At 41.6% G+C, this 23,559-nt stretch overlaps 1 protein-coding gene across 1 annotated transcript; it reads right to left on the bottom strand.

Annotated features, from left to right (window-relative positions):
• Positions 1–1,809: 1,809 nt before the first annotated feature.
• LOC103472914 (GTPase IMAP family member 4-like) lies at positions 1,810–23,559 on the bottom strand. The gene is made up of 3 exons (XM_081612768.1): positions 22,890–23,559; positions 22,191–22,663; positions 1,810–2,891 (listed from the first exon to the last, which is right to left on the bottom strand). Exons 2-3 carry the CDS (start codon positions 22,231–22,233, stop codon positions 1,948–1,950), a joined length of 987 nt encoding a protein of 328 aa, XP_081468894.1. The 5' UTR covers positions 22,234–22,663; positions 22,890–23,559; the 3' UTR covers positions 1,810–1,947.

The following is a 23,559-nucleotide window of genomic DNA, read 5'->3' as shown; positions in this document are numbered from 1 at the left end:
AAATCCGCGATTCCGCCATGTCATTAAATGATTAACGGCTGCTCTCCACCGTCGCCATCTTTCCTCATTAAAAGTTATACAATAAAATGACAAGTTTGGTTTGCATCCTTGTTTGATTGTGCAGCTTATAGCCGCATCACCCTATAAGCATTTTTACAGTAAACAAAATAAAAGCTACAGATGTCTATTTTAGATTAGCTTTACATTAGTGCATTGGTTGTTTGACGTCTGTCATGGCGGAGTGGGCGGAGTTCTGAAGAGCATGACGTCACGTGCAAATGGTTAAAAACAACAGCTGGTTTTGGTTATTCAGGAAAAATAAATTTCCACCTTACACTGCAAAGGCAAAATTGTATTTAATTGATAATAGTAAGCTGGCTTAAATCAGTTTTCAATAAATTATCAACACTTTTAGTAAATTGGAATTTGTGGTTGAAAGTCTTCAAGTCATTCTACTTGAGCTGGATTCATTTAGAAATTCTGTGTTGGAAAAGTACCTTGACTAATTACTGCGTGTCCAAGCACAAATGCTTTACCTGAGTTTTTCTTTTCTTTTCTGGAGCCAGAATTATGTATTTTTAGTATATATTTCGTGTTTCAAATATTTGATGTAATTAGTAATTCTGAGAAGTGGCGCAAAGGGAAAGCACAGCCCACATATAGAGGCCTTCCTTTTAAGTGTGTGTGAATGAACAGGTATTATCTTTTTTTACCTGTTACGTTAATAAAATATATCTGTTAGGTGTACATAAATAGATTTTATTAAAAACCAAATTGTCCAAATTAATAAACTGAGTTACGAGGTTGTTCGTTTAAAAAAATTATCCTGTTTGTCAGTCTGTTTTCTTTGGTATTTTAAACACATTTTAAGCCAAAATGGGAATAGATTGTGTTTTTGTTGCAAGCTACTGGTAGCAAACTGCAGAAAGCTGACCTTTTTTAAATGCTAGAATGAATCAAAAGTTAACTAACAGAATAGTGTAAAACTCTGGAAGTTGTTGGTTTGTTTTGGACCTTCCTCATCCCAGCCTTTAAGCACGCCCTGCTGCAGCCTGAGGGAAGCGTGAAAAGAATCCAGAGTCCCGTCTGGACGTTGTGTAAAACTTCAGAGTCCCTGCTGACACGTGGCAAACGCATAACCATGCAGGAAGCTGGAATTGGAGCTTTGACTTCACCTCAGACCTGCAGGGATGACTTCACTTCTAGAATATTTGTCAAATGTATATAATACGAAACATACTTCAAAAAGAAGCTTGAAAATACTAGGAGTTTTAGACTTAATTACTACAAGTCAGATAAATATTTATAAGTATTTCCTCTGTCGACAAGAGTCCAACAAATTTTTAAGACATTTAATTGAATAACTCAATAAACCAATTGTAATTAATGAGTGTGATTCAACAACATATAAGCAGCATATATTATTGAATTAATAATTTTCTATTTGACGTTATCAGCCATTGTGGAAGAATTTTTACCCACTTTTTATGTAGATAGGATTTGAACCTGACTCTATAATAATTGCATTGTATTAGAATGAACCTATTTGAACTAAACTCTGATATTATTGGTGCAAAGTAGGACTTGTATATTCAAAAAAAGTAATTTTGAGGCATCATTTGTGGTGAATTTCTGTGATATAAATAAGTTGTCTAGTAAAATTTAATGGAAGAATAACAACTTTGTTCACATCATTGTCTTAAAAGTTAGATCACTATAAAAAGGGGAAGGTTGGTCTACCTGGTTAAACTGGAAATATGATTCAACAGATAATATTAAATAATAATGAAGACATTTGGAGTATTTTCCTTTGATGAAACCATATTTATTGACAAAAGTAATGGCACTACCTGGAGCTTTAACTCAATTATCAAGACAATAAAGAAAGAAATGCTTATTAGTTCTGCTTTATCCTCTGTAGCAACTGCGAGGTGACAACATGTAACCTCACATTATTTGACAGGCCCGGACAACGTGTTCCACAGCTTTTCCCAGATGATAGAGAGGATTAAAGAGTTCAGCTTCCTCTCTGGCTCTGGATTCATAGGCGACCTGCAGGTTAGATTTTTCCTTTTGAATTTCTCTCTCTTGCTCTTCCTTTAGTTGATTTTTCATGGCTTCAATCTCCTCCAGTTGACCCTTTAATTCTTCCTTCATTTCCTGCATCTTTTTCTCATATTTCTCTTGTATTTTTCTCTCCAGTTCTTCTTTCTCTTTACGTATTTTCTCTTCTTTCTCCTTCAGGATGCGTTGCTTCTTTTCTTCGATTTTCCTCTCAGCCTCTTGGAACATCTCATTGGTGTAGTGACTTCCTCCATTCCTGTCAACAATGGTTCTGATCTTCTCCAGCAGCTCAGTGACCTGAGGTTTTTTATCTTTCAGTCTATTGTTGAAGACATGATACTGGTTGTTACACTTGGACACCAGATACTGGAGGTCTGGGGATCCAGACAAATAATCTTCAATGGTGGTATCTTCAAGGTCGTCTCCACGAGTAAACAGAACCATGCTGTATCTCTCTGCTGCCTCTCCAAAGATTTCTTGAATCTTTTGCACAGATTGTTTTTCTTCTTCTGTGAATCTGCCGATTGCAACGACCACCAGGAAGATGTGGGGTCCAGGAGAAGCAAAGCAGATGCACTGACTCAGGTCTTTTCTGGTTTTATCTTCTCCAAACCTGGTGTCAAACAGACCTGGAGTGTCAATGACAGCAACCTGCTGTCCATCAACATTACTGGAGCCTTTGGAGCAGTCAGTGGTCATGGAACTTGCGCTACATTTGGATTCAAAGCACTGTCGACCCAGAATGGTGTTTCCAGTAGCGCTCTTCCCAATCCCAGTCTTTCCCACCATCACGATCCTCAGGTCTTTGTTGCTTGTAACGTTTGTTCCTGTGAAGAAGAAAGTTTGAATCTGAATTAGAATCATCATTATATTCTCAGAACTCCATCCTCCGTGTATTTGGGAGAAAGAAAATGATCCATCTGAGCAGATAAACTATGAGCATGACCAATGTGAAATGGGAAGAATATTCTGATGAAGGGTTTTGGTGCATCAACAGCCTTATGTACTTCGTAACTGTACTGTTGTATAGTACTTGTGCTTTGTTTCATCCCACAACTGGTCTTAACTATATCAAATAATCAAATAATTTCTGGGTTTGACTTTGCTGTCCTTAAATTGGACTTTTTAATATAAATTTTAGTGGGTTAGATTTGTTTAATTAATCAAATGAAACAAACTATTTTAATATTTGAATTATTTAACTGAGTTATGTCAACTGGTTCCACTTCACTAGGTTATTTAACTTGAATTATTAATTTTAGTCAACAAAGTCCAAGAACTCAATAATGTTGAATTAACTGAACTAAACTGGCATAAGTAAATTTTATTAGCATATTGTAGAGATAACTTCACAGCACTGAGCCAAATGAACTAAATCTAACATGCTGGATTTACTGAACTGAATTTGTCTTTACTTAAGTTATTATGCAGAAAGTAAGTGTGTAATGCTCACTTAGATTTAATTAACTAGGTTTAGTAAAACCAGCTTATATAACTTGGTTAAGTAAATTCAACATTTCTTAGAATGACATATAGATATGTTTTTGTTTTGTTGAGGTGCTTATCAAGGTCAAGCTACACTCACATGCTTTCACACACTACATTCTCATATTTTCACACAAAGGCCTTGGTAAATGTAACACATGCAGAGACTCCTCAGACTCATCTCCCAGGAAATAGAAACTTAGTTGATGCAGAACTGACGTAAGACGTTGGATGACCACGGGGTACGTTCTTACAGTATAGTAAACGAATCTTCCCGTTTTTGATCAGATGCTGTATAGACTCGGTCACATTCACTTAGTCTGTAAGGGTAAGCGTCTCCTTTTTTAGCGCTAAAAAAGAATAAAAAAGTAAAGTCTGATTGCTCTGTGTTGGCTGATTTTCTGCTCCGTGTGCTGGCACATTTTTGATCCATCGGTCATTTTCATCAATTGGTAGCAGAGGATGGTTTTGTGTTGAGACACGAGCAGAGATTGGATTGGCCGTTCAGGCGCAGCCTGCTGGATGCAGTGCTCTGGTGTTTGGGCCCACACAAAAGGTAAGGAAACTTTTCCTTAACATACACCATTGCACTGTTTCCATTGGGTTGTCTAAATTTCAGTCATCAGCCGTGGTTCCTTGAGCTGTCTACATTTCCGTCATATTGCAGTTGATTGGCCTGTCTGCATGTGTAACTGTTCATAGGAGTATGGAGAAGAAACAGTAGTTTTTAGGTGTGAAGAAACTAAGTAGTTTTTAGGTGTGAAGATTTAGGTGTTAAGGTTGATTAGCTTGCAGTGGGAACTGGCCGTCCCCAGCCTTTCCTGGACGCGGGAAAGGTTAAGGCTAGGTTTTGTCGGTTTTATCCTCGAGGAATACTGCCCTCGGAAAAGAACGCGGTAGCCAATCTGAGACTTACTCAAGAGACACAAAAGTGTTGAGAGGGTCCACCAGAGGATAAGTATGAAATAAGGTTGATCGCGATCTGATCCTCTATAGAATAAGAGTTGAAAGAGGACAAAAATAGGAGCTGAAAAGCGTGGATCCATTTCTGTGTAAAGCTGTGTGTGTCTGTCAGCTGTGTGTGTAAGCTTCTGCCGCTGAGCAGCCGCCATGTGTTAAAGTGTACTCTTTTCTGTTTATGGTAATGTGTTTTAAAACCATGGTAAACCTTGGGGAACTATAATCAGTGGGAGGTTTTTGATTTTATCTGTGGTTGTTGACAATTCTTTCTGCTGCGTTTGATTTCCTCGCCGCCGTGCGAGCAAAACAACAAAAAAAAAGAGAGGTGATTTTTGAAACCTAAATTTTGAGCCTAAAAAGATGGAGAGTGAACTTGACAGGGAACAATATGATCCAAAATGGGGTACCGGGCCATGGATTACGCTCGGTGAACAAATACACGCATTAATAACCCATTTGGAGGACCATGATGAATATCAAAATAAGGGAGAAAAAGAAAAGCTGAAAGCAGGGTTGGAATCCCTGGTCCATAAGAAAGGAGGCGACCTGCTAAACAGACAGCCTTTGGGGAAATACTTGCTGGAAGGCGTAATGGATGCTAAGGGAAAACTGATTGAAACTATGGAAAAAGAAGGAGAGGCAGGAGTTTTTACCAAAATAGGCTGCAAAAAAGATAGGGAAAAAGCAGACAGAGAGGTCAAGCTGAGAGAAAAAATATTGGTTTCATGGCAAGGAATATCTCACGCATTTGAACAAAAAAAACAGAACGTTGCCACCGACTCTGAACACAAAACGATTAAGCAAACTTTACCTCCACCCCCGTATGCGGGAGACGGAGCTCACCCCGCGAGAGGAATATATCCTATAATCAACATCACAGAGGGAACTTTGGCAGTGGAGGGAGAAACAGTCGCCCCACAAGACACACCAACACCTGGTGTTGGTGTGAGCGGTGCCAGAACTCCACAGTGGATAACATTAGATCAAACTCCAGAGCCGCGTCTAGCGTCTACACTGGACCCGGCGGTTTGGTCACAGTTAAATGATACCTTCCTTAAGTCTGCTCAAAAATTGCAGGACTTGTGTGATAAGGTTGAACAGAGGCAGACAGATGAGACATTGCAAAAACCGGGCAGAAACGTTACAGTTTCACTCGCTGCACAGGGAACATGGGTGTCAGAGGAGGATCTCAGAGACAGAAGTGACTCACAGGAGAAAAAAAGAAGGGAATATCAAGAAGAAAGACCCAGATTAAATGAAGAGCAGGAACTGAGACAGGTGTACCACATATCTTATCCCCCAGGGACCACAGATAATTGGGGCCTCGAAGAAGTGAGAGTAGACACAGGATACGAGCACGGCCTGCCGAGAAAATACACAGGGGCTTATCCTCTTTTAAGAAACAGTGCGGGTGATCAGAAATATGTTCCTTTCCCCTTGGGTGACAGAGACGCCATCGTGGACAAACTCCCCAGTATTACTGCGGGTGGAAGCCTCTGGTTGGCAGAGTTAGATCTGCTGACTTCAGGGATGACTTTGGCTGTGGGTGATTTCAGAGCAATAATGAGCAGATGCATGTCAGGCATGGTCATGAGAGAGGTGGAGAGTGCAGCGGGGACACAAAATGTAAATAATGCAACTGCAGTACATCACGTCATGACGCCTTTGGCTCGAGCAATAAAACAGCAGTTTCCTCTCGCAACAACTACTCCCATCACTAAATTTGAATGGGACTATACCATGAATCCGATGGAATACATAAATAAATCTGCAGAAACCTGGCTCAAACAAACCATAGTTAATCCTAAAGGCCCATATACCAACCTGACTGAAATGTTCCGGGAAGCAATCTTAAAAGGTGTTCCTGAACAAGTCGTTGACTCCATAAAAAACAATCCTGATCTTATGGGGTGTGAACACGCTAGATGGGAAAGACATCTTCTTCATCACCTGTTAAAGGCACAGGATGAGTTGAAGAAAAAAACAATCTGACACTAAGGACCTAGAAACTCAACTGCTTAAACTTCAACTTCAGGAAGCAAAACAAAAAAATTCTAAAAAAAGAGACAAAAGTGAAAACATGATGGTAGCAGCTGCGGTAACAGGACCCTCCTCACAGGCTTCACCCACACAGACTGAGACCCCAAATTATATGCAAAATACTAATCAATATGTGGGAGGACCTCCTTCTCCCTATTTCTATCCTTATATGTATCCCCAAAACAGGCACGGAGGACCCCCTCGTGGAGGAGGGTGGCGCGGGGCTGGCCGTGCTCGTGGAGGCATGGGACGAGGACGTGGAGTAAGGGGTGGATGGTCACAAACTGGAGGAGGTGACATATGTCACAACTGTGGCCGCCCTGGGCATTGGGCAAAATACTGCTGGAATGGACTACCTGCTGTTCCTCCTCAAGGCCAACCAGGTATGATACCTCACAATCCAGGTGTCATTCCCACACCACAAGGACCCGGACAGTACTCTCAGTGGGACTTTGAGCCCACTCGGGGTAACTACTGACACGCCCCTGAGGACCCCACGGACAGCGTGGGCACTGCAGACCCCATGCTGTCAGCCACGGTGGAGGGGAGAAACAGACTTCCTGGTTGACACCGGAGCCACACACTCCACACTGAACTCTGCCCCTCCTCTTTGTCTGTCATCACGAACTGTATCTTTAACAGGTGTTATGGTCTGGCTCTTAAACCATAACAAATGAAAGGGAAGCAACGCATGGAATAACTTAAAAAGGAATTTATTTAACAAAAGTCATAACTGGTTGGGAAAGAAAGGGACAAAGGGAGAGAGTGGCAGGGAGACAGAAAGAAAAGAGCTGATCAGTCAGAGGAAGTGGTGAGTCTTAAGGTGGATCTGGAGACACTGGCCAGCTGCCTCCACTTCCAATCAGCACCAATTAAAGACATGGATGTTAGAGACCCAGAGGAAAAGGCCTTGGGCCGTAACACCCCCCTCTTCAAGACAGGGTCCCCACTGGAACCCTGGACAACCTGTGCATTAACATATGGAAATAAAGAAAAACAAAATTAAGTGCACTAATATCTCAGACCAGCTGAAATGAAACAAAACTTGGATTCTCTCCGATCCCATCCATACCCAACAACTGGTACCTTGAAGTGACTATTAGACAGGTAGGAGAGAAGAAAAGAAAAAATGTTACTGTCTTGGTGCTCTTGATAAGGCATCCGCGATGACATTATCCTTCCCCTTGATATGATAAATATCTAAGGAAAAAGACTGCAGAAACAATGACCATCTCACCAGCCTTTGATTTGGGCTGCAAAAAGAATTTAAGAAGGTCAAAGGATTATGATCCGTAAATACAGTCAGAGGCCCTGAACCCACATAGACCTCAAAATGCTGTAAAGACCAAATAAGAGCAAGGGTCTCTTTTTCAATGACTGAATAATTCAGCTGGTGTCTGTTAAATTTCTTAGAAAAAAAACTCACAGGTCTTTCAATTGAAAAGTCATCCAGTTGCAAAAGGACTCCCCCTGCACCAACATGACTGGCGTCGACCTGGAGCTGAAAAGGCTTAGTCATATCAGGAGCCAGCAAGACAGGAGAATTACACAGCATCTTCTTCACATCTTCAAAAGCTTGCTGACAAGCAGAGGACCAAATGTATTTCACATTGTTTTTCAAAAGGTCTGTCAGAGGTACAACCACAGTGGAAAAGTTTCTGCAGAAGGCTCTATAATATCCCAAGAATTTCATGAGTTCCTTTTTAGTCGTTGGTAGTGGATATTTTGCAATCGCTTCAACTTTTGCACTAACCGGACATACTTTACCTTGACCCACTTGACCAAGATAAGTAACAGTTGCTCGGGCAAAGTCACATTTGGCCAGATTCACTGTCAAATGTGCATTCCGCAATCGGTCAAACAAAGCAGTGAGTTGTTCCATGTGAGATGACCAACTATCAGAATAGACAACAACGTCATCTAAATACACAGAACAGCCTTCTAAACACCCAACAACTTTATTCATCAAGCGCTGAAAAGTTGCTGGCGCATTTCTCAAGCCAAAAGGCATAACATTGTATGAATATAATCCACTTGGTGTAATAAAGGCAGAGATTTCTTGTGCCCTTTTGGTTAAAGGGACCTGCCAATAACCTTTTAGTAGGTCTATCTTACTGATGAATTTAGCATTACCAATCTGGTCAATGCAGTCATCCATACGAGGTAGAGGAAATGAATCAGGCTTAGTTATGCTATTGACTTTTCTGAAATCGGAACAAAATCTATAGGTTTTGTCTGATTTTGGTACTAGCAAGCAAGGTGAAGACCAGCTTGAACATGATGCTTGAGCGATGCCATTTTTTAACATGTAGTCAACCTCAGCATCCAGATGTTTACGTTTTTCTGGGTTAACCCTGTAGAACCGTTGTTTTATGGGTTGTGCATCACCCACCTCAATATCATGTTCGATCAGGTGCGTGCAGGATGGGACATCTGCAAACAAATCAGGATGGGATTTTATCAACTGAATCAACTCAAAGCATTGAGATTCTGGCAAATAACTTAGCACAGCATCTATGTTTTCCAATAATTCAGAATTCTTGAGTCGACCAGTTAAAATGGCTGAATCTGGAACAGGCAACCCATCACCATTCCCTTCATTACCAGCAGATGTCACTGTTTCAGCAATGCACACAGGGTGAACTTCATCCACCAAGACATTATCAGCGCGAACATGATAAGGTTTCAATAGGTTAACATGAATTATTCGCTGTTTCTTCCGCCTTTCTGGAGTCGCAATGAGATAGTTTTGATCAGACAGCTGTTTCAAAACTGTGTGCGGACCAGAAAATTTGGCCTGAAATGGTGAAGTCACAACAGGAAGTAAAGCTAGTACTTGGTCACCTGAAAGAAAAACACGACGTTCAGCTTTCTTATCATACAAACGCTTCATTTTTTCCTGTGCAGACGATAGATTCTCTTTTGCCAACTGAGTAGCAGTAAAGAGTCTCTGCTTAAACCCATTAACATAACTCAACAGGTTTTGTGGCGGTGCAGCATCCTGGCACTCATCTCTCAAAACTGTTAACGGACCACGCACAGTATGACCAAACACCAATTCATTAGGGCTAAAGCCCATACTCTCTTGTGTTACTTCTCTTGCTGCAAGTAACAACCAAGGCAGACCATCCTCCCAATCAGCATCCATCTGAACACAATAAGCCCGGAGCAGAGATTTTAATGTTTGATGAAATCGTTCCAGTGCTCCTTGGCTCTGCGCATGGTATGCTGTAGATTGGTTGTGCTTAATGTGCAGCTGCTTCAAAATCTGTGCAAACAAATGAGAGGAGAAATTAGATCCTTGGTCACTCTGAATGACTTTAGGTATCCCAAAAATGCCAATAAACTGCACAAGAGCCCGCATCACAGACTTTGCAGTAAGTGTGTGCAATGGATATGCTGCTGGATATCTGGTGCTTTGGCACATAACAGTCAACAGGTACTTTGCACCTGAACGTGAAGGGGAAAGAGGACCCACACAATCAATTATTAAGTGCTCAAACAGTTTACCAATAGCTGGAATAGGATGCAGTGGTGCCCGGTTTAGAACTTGATTGGGTTTACCAGTGAGCTGACAGGTGTGACAAGTTTTAATATAAGATGATACATCTTTTTTCAGTCGTGGCCAAAAAAAATTTCTCAAAATGCGATCGTAGGTTTTCCTAACTCCCATGTGTCCTGATTCATCATGGGACACCTGCAAGACCATGTCACGCCATTTCAAAGGTACCACAACCTGATAAACTGGCTCCCCAATACCATTCTCACCACATGGCATCCACTTCCTTAACAATATCTTGTTTTCAACAAAGTATCCATGAGCATGGCTCTGCATCTCTTCAACAGGTAATGCAGACTGAAATAAATGCTGTATGGTGGGATCGGATCTTTGCTCCTGCACCAGATCATCCTGTGGAATAGACAGAGGAATATTAGACAGACAAGAGGAAATCTGTTCATCTTTTCTGACATCTTCATCCTGATGTACATCACTGGATGCTTTCATTGCCCGTGTCACAGCACATGCTTGAAAAATGTCAGGGTGTGATTTTTCATTTTCATCAGGACCACTGCTGATCAAAGGTACTGAAACAACAACTGGAGACTCTGGTTGATCAGGCCAGACTTTCCCTCCAGCTATATTGTTCCCCAGTATAACTGTAACACCCATCACAGGCAGCGCTGGTCTCACACCCATTCTTACTTCTCCTTCAAACAACTCTGAATGGAGCACAAGTTTATGTACTGGAACACAAAACACAGACATGCCCATACCCAACACAGGTATAGATAATCCAGTGTCAGACTCATCTGAAAAAGGTAAAACGGATGCCAAAATGAATGAATTGTATGCACCAGTATCTCTTAAGATTGTAACTGGCATCTTAACGTCACTCCCAACCAAAGAAACATGTCCCTCCAACAGAAATGGTTTGTAAGAACTCAAGTCAGGTTTCCCAGAAGATGACACTTCAGCCATTTTGTGAGGAACATTCACAGAAACTGATGCAGCAAACGCTGCTGGTTTAACCTGAGTTCCATTTTATTTCTGGATTTCAGCAAAGCACAGTCTTTTTTCCAATGACCTTTTCTGTGACAATAATTACAAATTTTGTCCAGATCATGGTTACTGCGATCCAAAAAAGAACCTCCAGAATGTGTGCTCTCTGCGTGCTCTCCACTTGCATCTTTATGTGTCAAAACAAAATCATCAGCCAAGACTGCAGCTTCTGACACAGTTTTAACCTTCTGTTCATTAATGTACACTGCAATTTTATGAGAAACAGAGTTTTTAAATTGTTCCAAAACCATTAAATTACAGAGATCACCAAGTGTCTTAACATCAGAGGAAGTGCACCATCGGTTGAAATGAATTTCCAAATCTCTTGCAAACTCCACATAAGTTTTGTCACCTTTTTTCCAGTTTCTAAACTTTTGTCTATATGCTTCAGGGACTAATTCATATGCTTTCAATATTGCAGCTTTAACCTTGGCATAATCTTGGCCATCATTCAAGCTCAACATAGAAAACGCTTCCTGAGCACGACCAATCAAAACACACTGAAGCAAAATTATGCGGTCTGAATCAGACCAATCTCTTGTGTGTGCAACCCTTTCAAACAAAGTGAAAAAAGTATCAACATCCTTTTCACTGAACTTAGGCACCAAACGCAAGTCATTTAATACATCAGAGGGTTTGCATTTTGAGTCCCCAACACAAGATTCCGCAGACAATTTGCCATCTTTCACCAGATTTAATTTCTCACTTTCCAAATTTATTCTTGCCAATTCAATTTCCTGTCTCATTTTTTCCAAAGCAAGAGCCTTATCCAAATCTGCCTGCTGTCGTAACCTCTCTAAAGCCAACTCCTTTTCTTTCTCCAGTTGCATTCTCAACCTTAACATCTCTTTTTGTTGTTCAAAATCCAAAACGTCAGACTTTACAACCTGAGCACCCAAATCGTCAGGTCTGGAAGGTGACGACAAAACACCCATCTCAATTAAATTCTCCCTTAAAATTGCTTTAACATTGTCTTTCAACCTTTTATCACCGACACTTATTTTATAGTGTTCAGCAATTTTTACTAGTTGTTCTCTAGAACACTGCTCCAAAAATCCTGCCGATGGAGATTTATTAAAGTCTTCCACAGACATGACTAAAGTCTTAATCACAAAACAGTGTTTCAAACTTTTAATTGCTGACAATCTGTGCAACACAAACCAATCAACCCAAACCTCCCTTCTAACTGCCTATCAGAAACTTTCTAGCTCAACCCTAGTCTTCAGAGATCAGGGACGGTGGGTATTTATGCACTTAATACCAATAGAGTGGAAAAGGCGACCAGAAAATTGGCAACCCCCCAACACTATGGCCGTGCCCCCGAGACAACTGCTCCAACCATATGATCCCACACTACTGTTTTTGAGCACATGAATCCCAAAAGGGGAGACATGCTGAGGCCTACAGGGGAATCAGTTCAGATGAGACATAATGAATTGCACAAATCAGTCAACAATTAAGACTTACCAATGGGCTTATCAGAAGGGACGAAATCAGGCAACTTACGCCAAACCAGAGACGAGAGAGAGAGAGAGAAAAAAAAACATTTTCCCAAAACTAAACTCAAGATTTCCACACTAGCTTCCCAGTTAAATTAACAAACAATGTTTACCACTTAACTAACCCAACAACACTAACATAAATTTGAACGAGCCCCCAATTTGTTATGGTCTGGCTCTTAAACCATAACAAATGAAAGGGAAGCAATGCATGGAATAACTTAAAAAGGAATTTATTTAACAAAAGTCATAACTGGTTGGGAAAGAAAGGGACAAAGGGAGAGAGTGGCAGGGAGACAGAAAGAAAAGAGCTGCTCAGTCAGAGGAAGTGGTGAGTCTTAAGGTGGATCTGGAGACACTGGCCAGCTGCCTCCACTTCCAATCTGCACCAATTAAAGACATGGATGTTAGAGACCCAGAGGAAAAGGCCTTGGGCCGTAACACAGGGTTCTCAGGGACTGAACAGAGTCTGCCATTCACTACGCCTTTGTCCTTCAGATTGGGTAATCAGCACATGAAACATTCATTTGTGAGCTCTCCCACAACTCCAGTTAATTTACTAGGCAGAGACTTGCTGATAAAGATGGGTGCTACAGTCATGTGTTCTGCTGATGGATTAACTGTTGCATTTCCTGATGGCACCTCCCTACCTTGTGGGAATTTCCACACAGATGGACAATTTCTCATGCAGCCCGTGGTGTCTGAGTATGCTGATATCTACTGGGGCCTCTTAACGAACTTAGCCTCCAGCAGCCTGATGCCAACATTCATGACCTGGAAGCCCTGGATCCTGGCTCTGCGTCCCTATGTCTCCCCGCCTGACCCCCTCATGTCACCCTTTCTATGACAGGGAAAACACTGAATGGTACCAGGAAGCCTTCCTTTCCTCTGTGGAGGAAACAACCAGGGAGGTAAAAAGTTCAGATATTTCTGTGGCTCCTGGTGGTGTGGCTGCTGCTGTCTGTCTTACAGGAAAGCAATTACAGTGGTATGAAATGTCTGAAGAAGCTGTGCCTCACATTTCACTCTTTCTGCACCCTGAGCATCAAGCTAAGGAGTTGGGCGGCATGGTTAAACAAGCCCTCGAAGCCACAGATTGGGTTGTCACCGCAGCACCAGGTTTGTCTTTCTCCCCCTCTCTTGACACATATAAAATCAGTTTTTCAGGTTCTGAACAGGTAGAGCTCCATCATGAACAAGTGTCCAGACATCATGGTAGGGAAAAATCTGACCACCCACTAGCGGCACAACTAATAACATCCATGCCCACATCTCTCTGGGCGGAGTCGCCCACAGATGTTGGGCTTCTTTCCTGTTCTCCTATTTCGTTTCAGGTGGACTCTGAGAGACCCCTTTGGATTCCTCAGTATCCACACAAACCTGCAGCTGAACAGGGCATCGCAGAGACAATAACAGGGCTGATTGAGGCTGGCGTGTTGGAACCCTCACAGTCTGACTGGAACACTCCCATTCTACCGGTGGAGAAAAAAGGTACCGGCAAATACAGAATGGCCCATGACCTCAGAGCTGTAAATGCAGTTCTCAAAACACCAACTGTCCCGGTTCCCAACCCATATGTTTCTATTGCTGCCTTAACTCCCGGTCAGCAGTGGTATACATGTATTGATTTGGCAAATGCATTTTTCTGTCTCCCTCTGGCCGAAAGCTGCAGGGATTACTTTTCATTCACTTACAGGGGACAGCAGTGGCGTTACACCAGGCTGCCCCAAGGTTTTGCCCTTTCTCCAGGCCTCTTCAACCAAGTTTTGAAGGATATTTTGCAGGAGTGTCCTCTCCCTCCACACACGACCCTCATACAGTATGTGGACGACCTTTTGCTGGCTGCCCCCACTGCGGAGACCTGCGTTAAAGCGACCTCCCTGGTCTTGCAGCACCTACATCAGGCAGGCTTTAAGGTCAGTAAAAACAAATTGCAGATTGCGAGAAAGCAAGTTTCTTTTCTGGGGAGGATAATCTCAGCAGGAACAACTAGCATGTCTCCTTCCCACAAGCAGTCCATTTTACAGCATCCTAAACCCACCAGAGTTAAAGACATGCTCTCTTTTCTGGTTTTGACTGGCTACAGCAGGAGCTACATTCCCTCCTACACTGACCTAACTCAGTCACTTCGGGCCTTGGTTAAAGAACAAGGCATGCGAAATCTGAACAGTCTCCTCATTTGGACAACTGAGGCAGAACAAGCTTTCATCTCGCTAAAACAACACATGGCATTAGCTGCAGAACTCTCCCTCCCAGATTACACCTTGCCGTTTTTTCTTGATGTTTCTGTAACAAAAATTGCTGTTAATGGGGTTTTGTTCCAGAAAAAAGGGAGAGAGAGAAAGGTACTGATGTACTCATCTGTAATGATGGACAACAAGGAAAAAAGGCATCCCCCGTGCACGCAACACGCAGCTGGGATAGCCAAACTGATTCAAAAAACCGCACATATTGTCATGGGACATGCACTGCAGGTGTTAACTACACATAGTGTGGTGGCATATGTAAACTCACAGAGTTTCACCATGACAGCGTTGAGACAACAAAGACTTTCCAAAGTCCTGGAAGCTCCGAACATTTCATTCACTCATGAAGGCATAAATATGGCAGACTGTTTTGCAGACGGAGAACCACACGAGTGTGCAGAATTGGTGGCAAAGTCAGAAAAGGTAAGACCAGACCTGGAAGCAACTCCCTGGATTGGGCCAGAGGTGAGACAGTTCTTTACAGATGGTTGTTGTTTTAGACACCACACACAAGAACTAAGAGCTGGGTTTGCAGTAGTAGAAAGCACTGAAGCAGGCTTTCTCACAAGAAAAGCAGAAAGACTGGAAGGACCAGCATCTGCACAGAGGGCAGAAATAAATCAGTGGCGGAAGCGTTAAAGCTTGCCCAAGGGTTACAGGCAAACATCTACACAGATTCAGCCTATGTGGCGGGGACAGTCCATGTGGAACTTTGCCAATGGATGAGAGGAGGATTTTTGACAGCAAGTGGGCAACCCATCAAACATGAGCGTGAGGTAAAAGAATTGGCAGAAGCATTACTGTTGCCAGAAAGAGTAGCAGTCATAAAATGTAAAGGCCATGATCTAACAGACACATTAGTTGCCAAGGGGAACCAGGCAGCCGACAGAGCAGCAAAAATAGCTGCAGGCTACAAAGATTTCATGATGGTGTGTTCCTCTGAGGAGGAATTAAAAGACAAACTGACGCTGGAAGAGGTGAAAAGATGTCAAAAGGGGGCGTCTCCAGAGGAGAAAAACATGTGGAAGCACAGGGGTGCCACTGAAACAAATGGATGCTGGAGGGGCCCAGACGGCAGGTTAATTCTGCCCCCTGGGAGAAAACAGGAGCTGTTCCAGGAAGCTCATGGGGTTGGACATGTGGGGACTAAACGGATGTTGCACAACCTCAAAGGATGGTGGCACCCTTACATGTTTGATATGGTGAAACATTTTGTGCAAAATTTTGAAAGGTGTGGACAGTTCAATCCTAAGAAAACTTTAAATCCCCCACAGGGACAGTTTCCTCCACTTACATGTCCAGGGAAAGAAATTGTGTTGGATTTTACAGATATGGTGAACACAGTGCAAGGCAAAAGATATCTGCTGGTGTGTGTTGATGCTTTCGCAGGTTGGCCAGAGGCCTGGCCAGCAGCAAAAGAGGACAGTAAGACGGTGATAAAATGTCTGATCAACCATTACATCCCCAGGCACGGGTTTCCAGAGAAAATCAGGTCAGACAATGGAACCCATTTTAAGAATAAAGATCTACAAACAGTGGAGGCCCACCTCGGCCTCAAACACAGGTTTGGAACCGTCTACCACCCGCAATCTCAAGGAAAAGTAGAAAGAATGAACCAGAACTTAAAGACAAAATTGGCTAAAATCTGTGCACAGACCAAATTAAACTGGGTTGATGCATTACCTTTGGCTTTGATGTCCATCAGGTGCTCGGTCAACTCTGGGACAGGATTGACGCCGTTCAAGATCACCACTGGACAAAGTTTTCCAGGACCCCGACCACCAACAGAGGATTCAGGTGACCTACACCCTCTAACGAGGAAAGACTATTTTTCTCAGTTACAGACTTTAAAGAGAGAATGGTGTAGAATCCAAGGGGAACAAACAGAGAAATCGACTCCCACGGAGCCCACCACCCAGTGGGTGTGGTTGAAAGTCATCAAACGAAAGTGGACAGAACCTAGGTTCACTGGACCTTACCAAGTGGTGGAAAGAACAGCCCACGCAGTAAAACTTAAAACCAAAGGTGACACCTGGTACCACTGGTCACAGTGTGCAGCCGCCCCGGAACCAGAACCAGCAACGGTAACACGCACTTAACATGCCTGCACCCACTCGCATCTCCATCCGCTGGGTGCTCCAGACACACCCTTGGCACACGGTAGCAGTATTGGGTACTATAGCATTAGTGATGACATGGATGGTTTTTGGCTTAGAGTACATTCGGGTGCATGGGACACATCACACATCACCTGAAGAACATCTCTAGGATTAGAGGACTTATGTCTCAGCACGATCTAGAGAAACTCATCCATGCATTTATCTTTAGCCGCATTGATTACTGCAACAGCGTCTTCACAGGTCTGACTAATAAATCAATCAAACAGCTGCAGCTGATCCAGAATGCTGCTGCTCGGGTTCTCACTAAAACCAGGAAGATAGAGCACATAACACCAGTTTTAAAGTCCCTACACTGGCTCCCTGTAGCTCAGAGAATAGACTTTAAAATACTGATGTTAGTTTATAAATCTCTGAACGGTTTAGCACCACAATACCTTATAGATCTGTTATTACTGTACCAACCATCTAGACCCTCAGATCTTCTGGTTCTGGTCTGCTCTGCATCCCCAGAACCAGAACCAGACGAGGAGAAGCAGCATTCAGTTTCTACGCACCACAGATTTGGAACAAACTTCCAGAAAACTGTAAAACAGCTGAAACACTGGGTGCCTTTAAATCTCAACTTAAAACCCACCTGTTTAGAGTTGCTTATGGCTAAATTAGGGTTAGAGTGCGGGTTTTGATGTCTTAAGAAAATAAAAAATAAAAATAAAAAACGATAAAAATTAAAATAAAATAAAAATAAAATAAAACCAGTTAAAGTCCGCGGGAGGGCAGACTCCTCTAACTATAAGTTAGTTAAATTCTGTGTGGGACGGCGGCGTCCTCTGGTAAGAAGTTAAACCCTGAGAATCCTAGGCACTGTCAGGTACAATAAAAGCAGTTAAAGTCCGCGGGAGGGCAGACTCCCCTAACTCTAAGTTAGTTAAATTCTGTGTGGGACGGCGGCGTCCCCTGCTAAAGGACGGCGGAGTCCTCTATGAAATAGTTAAATTCCGCAAAGGACGGCGGAGTCCTCTATAGTTAGTTAAATTCCGCAAAGGACAACGGGAGTTTGTTTTTTTATTTTTATTTTTTAAATTTCTCTCTTTCTCACTGTTTATTTCTGTTTTTATTTTAATTATGTAAAGCACTTTGAAATGCCTTGCTGCTGAAATGTGCTATACAAATAAAATTTGATTGATTGATTGATTGATCACGCACAGACGACCTTGCCACCACACCGTATAGTACCTAGAGACACCCCTTCAGAACATGAGACTGACGGCAGCAGACGCAAATCAGATGACCAACAACCTGTACTAACATTGAACTATTACAAGGGCTCGGACACGGCATTTAGATTTGACCTGTGTGACATCGTTGACTGCGGGGGCAATCCAGTGGAATGGAAAAGCTGGGAGGTGTATTTGTGTATGGACTTTAACATTAACAGGTGTTACGAACCTTGTGAGAATGGGTGGTGTCCTTACTGTCAACTCTGCCCTAGCTGGGATACGGTCACTCATTACACAGGGCCATGGTGGACACCAACCCACTCCCGTTTGCCCAGTACTCAGGTAAATAAGATGTCTTTTGCCAGACTTTATTCACCCACAGATAATCCGCTCATTTTATCCTTGCATGACGTACATCAGTCACTGTATGACAGCAATCCTGAACGGATGTACATTGTAATTGGGGTTGAAGCAAGCGGAGGAGACCCTCTAAAAGTCATCCAAGTTAATCTTCTGACACCACCCAAAAACAAATCTGATTCCTCCCAAAATATTGCAGATCCAGGATTTTTAAATAAGCAAACTGGAAAGGTGATTACTTTCGACTACTCTAAATTGACCCCTGCTGATGTGGTAATGTTAGCTACCGGTTATACAGGAACCAATTTATGGTTAGACTGGTTAACAGCAACAGTTCGAGATCACCAGATGTCTAATTGTGTGGCCTGCACAGCGGGGTGACCTAAAATGTACACCGTGCCAGCACCTTTGATTCAATCTGATGTTTGGGGTTTTAACTGCATGCTTAGCATGACTAAAATGAGACAACCCTCCGGATGTGAAGACTTAACAGCATTGTTTCCGGCAGTCAACAACAAAACCCGAATGGTGCCAGCCATCCCAGTTAAAGACAATTATGTCTGCTTCAATTTAACAACAGGTAATGTCAGTGTAGGTCAGATTGATGCGAGCTGGTGTAACACCACTCTCCCAGGACATTTAATAGGCACATGGGCTAGAGATGGGTTATTTTATCTGTGCGGAGGAAGCAAACTATTTGTGAGAGTTGACACAAATATGAAAGGGGTTTGTGCCATGGTCCGACTTAGAGCACAAGTGATCATACTGGGAGAAAAACAACCGGTGGACGAAAGCAATTCCTCACGTAAAAGGCGCAGCGTTTTTGATTTGCAGGCAAACTCCCCTACATATATTGACAGCATTGGTGTTCCTCGCGGGGTTCCGAATCAATACAAACTAGCAGACCAGGTTGCAGCAGGCTTTGAAAGTCTTCTTCTATTCATAACACCCAACAAAAATGTTGGGTGTTATGTGCATTACAATTATGTGCATTACAATCTGCTCAGGCTAACAAATTTGACTAGCGATGCAGTTGAAGGGCTGGCCGGACAGCTAGGCCCCACCTCGTTAATGACTGTTCAAAACCGAATAGCATTGGACATGTTACTAGCTGAAAAAGAGGGGGTTTGTGCAATGTTTGGGGATATGTGCTGTGTGTTTGTGCCCAATAACACAGCCCCGGATGGGACGGTGACCAAGGCACTGGAAGGACTCAAAGCCCTGAGCAAAACCATACACGAACACTCTGGAGTGACCAATCCCTTGGATCAGTGGCTCGTTAACACGTTCGGGAAGTACAAAGACATCATTATCTCTCTGCTGGGTTCTGTGGCAACTTTCTTTGCTCTCCTGATCACCTGTGGATGCTGCTGTGTTCCCTGTATGAGGTCCTTGGCTGTGCGGTGCATCACCTCAACCATAGAAAAAGGCAGCAGCAGTGAGAGACAGCCACTTGTCTATCAGATGCTTTTCCGGGAACGTGAAAGATCCGTGAAAATCCAGCTTTCCAGAGTTTAAGGGCAGTACTAGTATCTAGTGAAAAAAAAAAAATGCTTTCCTTCACTTTAATTTTCTTTATATAATCCATTGATTTCGCTTTGGTTGTGTTTTTATGTTACAGAATGAAGTCTAATCCTTTCTGGGTCTGCCAGGATGTCAGACTGTAGGCGCCTTCCACGATTGATGGACCAACTTACAGCTGAAACGCCACTGAAGCCTCGCAGGCACTGTCGGGGTTTCCCATCGAGCTGCGCCGCCTCAACATCTGGACACACGCAGAAACCGATTTGACGTTGATAGGTCTCGTTATATAGAGACTGATATGATTCAATTTTATTGAAATATTATGCTTTACTTAGAAAGTAGTTTTACTTATTTCTTCATCATAGTTAATTCATATCAGTATATTTTGACTGTGCTGCCTTGATCCTGATTTATTGCATTGGTTTGTTGTTTTATGAATGTGTTCATTGTCTGTTCTGTGCCTTTCTAGACTCATTACTTATAAGCTTTTCTTATCGTCCCATTTCATTTAACATTGCATCTTCTCTCTAGTTCATTAACTTTCAAATATTACATAGAAATTTCTATAAGTTTGGTTTATTAACTCACTAGTACATTGTTTTATACATACTTCATTACTGCTTCATTGACATTAACAAGTAGTACCTTAACATTTCTAATTTCACATTTTATTAAGTTTTAAGTCATAACTAACTTTGGTTCATCCTACCTTTTATTAAATTTGATTAGTGTTGAGTTCTTAACTTTTAAAAACATATATTAATCTTACAATTTTGTTGACTTTTTTGCATTTTTACATATTATCTAACACTTGATGGATTTCACCGTTTAACATTTTACTCAATTTAAAATATTAACCTGACACTTTATTCAAGTTTGCATTTTATTAAGTTTTGAAATATTGTCCTAACATTTTGAATTTTAATAGATCTAACACTCACTGTTTTTAATTTTCTTACTAACAATAAAGATCAAAAATATAAAATAAACTAACATAAAAACTTTCAGACCTTGCTCTTTTACAGTTCATTATCCTTCTATGGCATGGCGTTGACCTGAGGTAACAAACCAAAAATAATAATAATAAAAAAAAAATTAAAAAAATACATAAATTATAAAGTAACGGTTATAATATTGGTTCCACAAAGTGATGGTTCAGCAGTGTGCTTGATGTATAGTTAGAGATGATGAAATTCTCCCAAACTGCAGGAAGCATTTTATTTAAAAAAAAAAAAACAAAAAAAACAACAACCAACAAACAAAGCAGTCATGCCATGGACGGTTGACTAATTAAAAAAAACAAACAAAAAAAAAAACAACTAAATTTAACACCCTAACACCCTTCAACAATTTTCTTTCCAGATGTGTTTTACCAGATTGTAAAGGGGACATTGTGATTTTAATCCACCGCCTAGGAGGCATAGGGGTGCCCTGTCCGTTTTTACCCCCAAACATGAAATGAAATGACATGAAATTAATAAAAGACAAAAACTGGTGGAGGGTGCGGGTGGAAGAAGCCTCCGGGGAAGCTTTCCGGAAGGGACAGTGTCTACTTGAGGATGTACAGCCCCCCTCTTATTTCTTTCATTATTTTACTTTTTCCTTGTTTTGAGTGGTCTTGTTGAGACCAAAAGGGGGAGCTGTTGAGGTGCTTATCAAGGTCAAGCTACACTCACATGCTTTCACACACTACATTCTCATATTTTCACACAAAGGCCTTGGTAAATGTAACACATACAGAGACTCCTCAGACTCTCATCTCCCAGGAAATAGAAACTTAGTTGATGCAGAACTGACGTAAGACGTTGGATGACCACGGGGTACGTTCTTACAGTATAGTAAACGAATCTTCCCGTTTTTGATCAGATGCTGTATAGACTCGGTCACATTGACTTAGTCTGTAAGGGTAAGCGTCTCCTTTTTTAGCGCTAAAAAAGAATAAAAAAGTAAAGTCTGATTGCTCTGTGTTGGCTGATTTTCTGCTCCGTGTGCTGGCACATTTTTGATCCATCGGTCATTTTCATCAGTTTATATCTATAAACAAAAACAAATATTTTTGTTTATAGATATTTCATACATCGTAACAGACTCAATATATAGCTAACCTGACTTACCATAGTTGGGCTTCTTGCCTGTGCTGTCCTTGTCGCTGTCCATGACCAGAGAGATCAGTTTGACACTCCAGCTGCAGTGAAGTAGTGGATACACTTTGGATGCTGAACTTCCCTTTTATACAGCCAAAAAGCAGGAACCAGGATTTACGACGATTTATTCCTGTTTAAAACAAAACCAAGTTCAGCAGCAGCTCCTGACTCTGGCTTTCCCACACACACCTCTCCCCAGCGCAGCTTGGCGCGAACTCAGAGGAATTGGATAAAACTAATTAAAGTTCACAAATAATAATAAAATAAAATCTGCATTCGTAAAAACAATTAAAATAAAACTGAAATCTGCCCAAAAGTTACAATTTTCCATCACAATATAAAAATATACAACAACCGGGTAACATTTTGAAATAACTCACATACCTGTTTAAAACAAAACCAAGTTCAGCAGCAGCTCCTGGCTCTGGCTTTCCCACACACACCTTTACCATCCAACAGAACAAAAATAAATAAATAAAATAACCATGTTACCGGATAACCCGAATAAATGCAAAAAACCGTGGGAATTAAATACCCAGAACAGTGCTGTGCTAAACATCAATAGGTTAAACAACTATTTACAACTTATGAGTTGAGCAGCATACCCTCTTTTTATATAACATTTTGAATGTTTTAATCCACAATTGCAAGACAACTGAGTGCACTTACCTCTCCCCAGCGCAGCTTGGCGCGAACTGAGGCAAGTACACCTCGCTGCAGCAAACAGAAAGTGGCGGCGACGGACCACTGTCAGCCTCATACCTTATTTGGAAATGGGACCATTGCAATGCGGAAGTGAATATTTCCTGTATTATCCGCGGTCTCCCGTTTTATTTTCTTTTTAAATCTATCTTCACCTTGTTGAGAAAAATTATGATTTTGAGTGTTTAACACAGTTTAAACCTTTTAGAACGAATTTCTTAAGTTTGAACAGGTTTGTGTGAGTGATTTAAAACCCGAAGTATTTAAAGTACAAAGGAGAATAGAGAATCTGCAAGAGAATTTTGGCTCAGACCCCTGGAGTCTTATCATTAAAGACAGGAGGTCATAAATTAACATATGCAGGAAGGTGGAGGACATTATCACTTGAATTACTCTGAGAAAGGGAACTTTGGTCGGTTCACGTAACCAGGATAAGAAGTCTTCCAGAACTAACATCTGACATGGTGCAAAAACTGAATATAACATAAAATGTTTTAAATCACTAACATTTAATTTGTAAGACATTTTTCTTAGTTATTAATAACAAGTTTTGACTAAAAATTCTATTATCTTGTTTTAGAATTAACTTAGTTAATGATGAATGTATTTGAAATTGTATTATTTCTGACTATATTAG

The sequence above is a fragment of the Poecilia reticulata genome, chromosome 11 (assembly GCF_904066995.2).
Source record: "Poecilia reticulata chromosome 11, P_reticulata-male-v2, whole genome shotgun sequence".
Classification (NCBI taxonomy): domain Eukaryota; kingdom Metazoa; phylum Chordata; class Actinopteri; order Cyprinodontiformes; family Poeciliidae; genus Poecilia; species Poecilia reticulata.
This window is presented reverse-complemented; position numbering and strand designations above follow the sequence as displayed.

Excerpts from the sequence above, each read along its gene's own strand:
- LOC103472914 (XM_081612768.1), bottom strand. The coding sequence starts at position 22,233 with ATGGACAGCGACAAGGACAGCACAGGCAAGAAGCCCAACTATG. Across the intron at positions 2,892-22,190 it reads AGGCAAGAAGCCCAACTATG|GAACAAACGTTACAAGCAAC; the intron begins GTAAGTCAGGTT and ends TCTTCTTCACAG.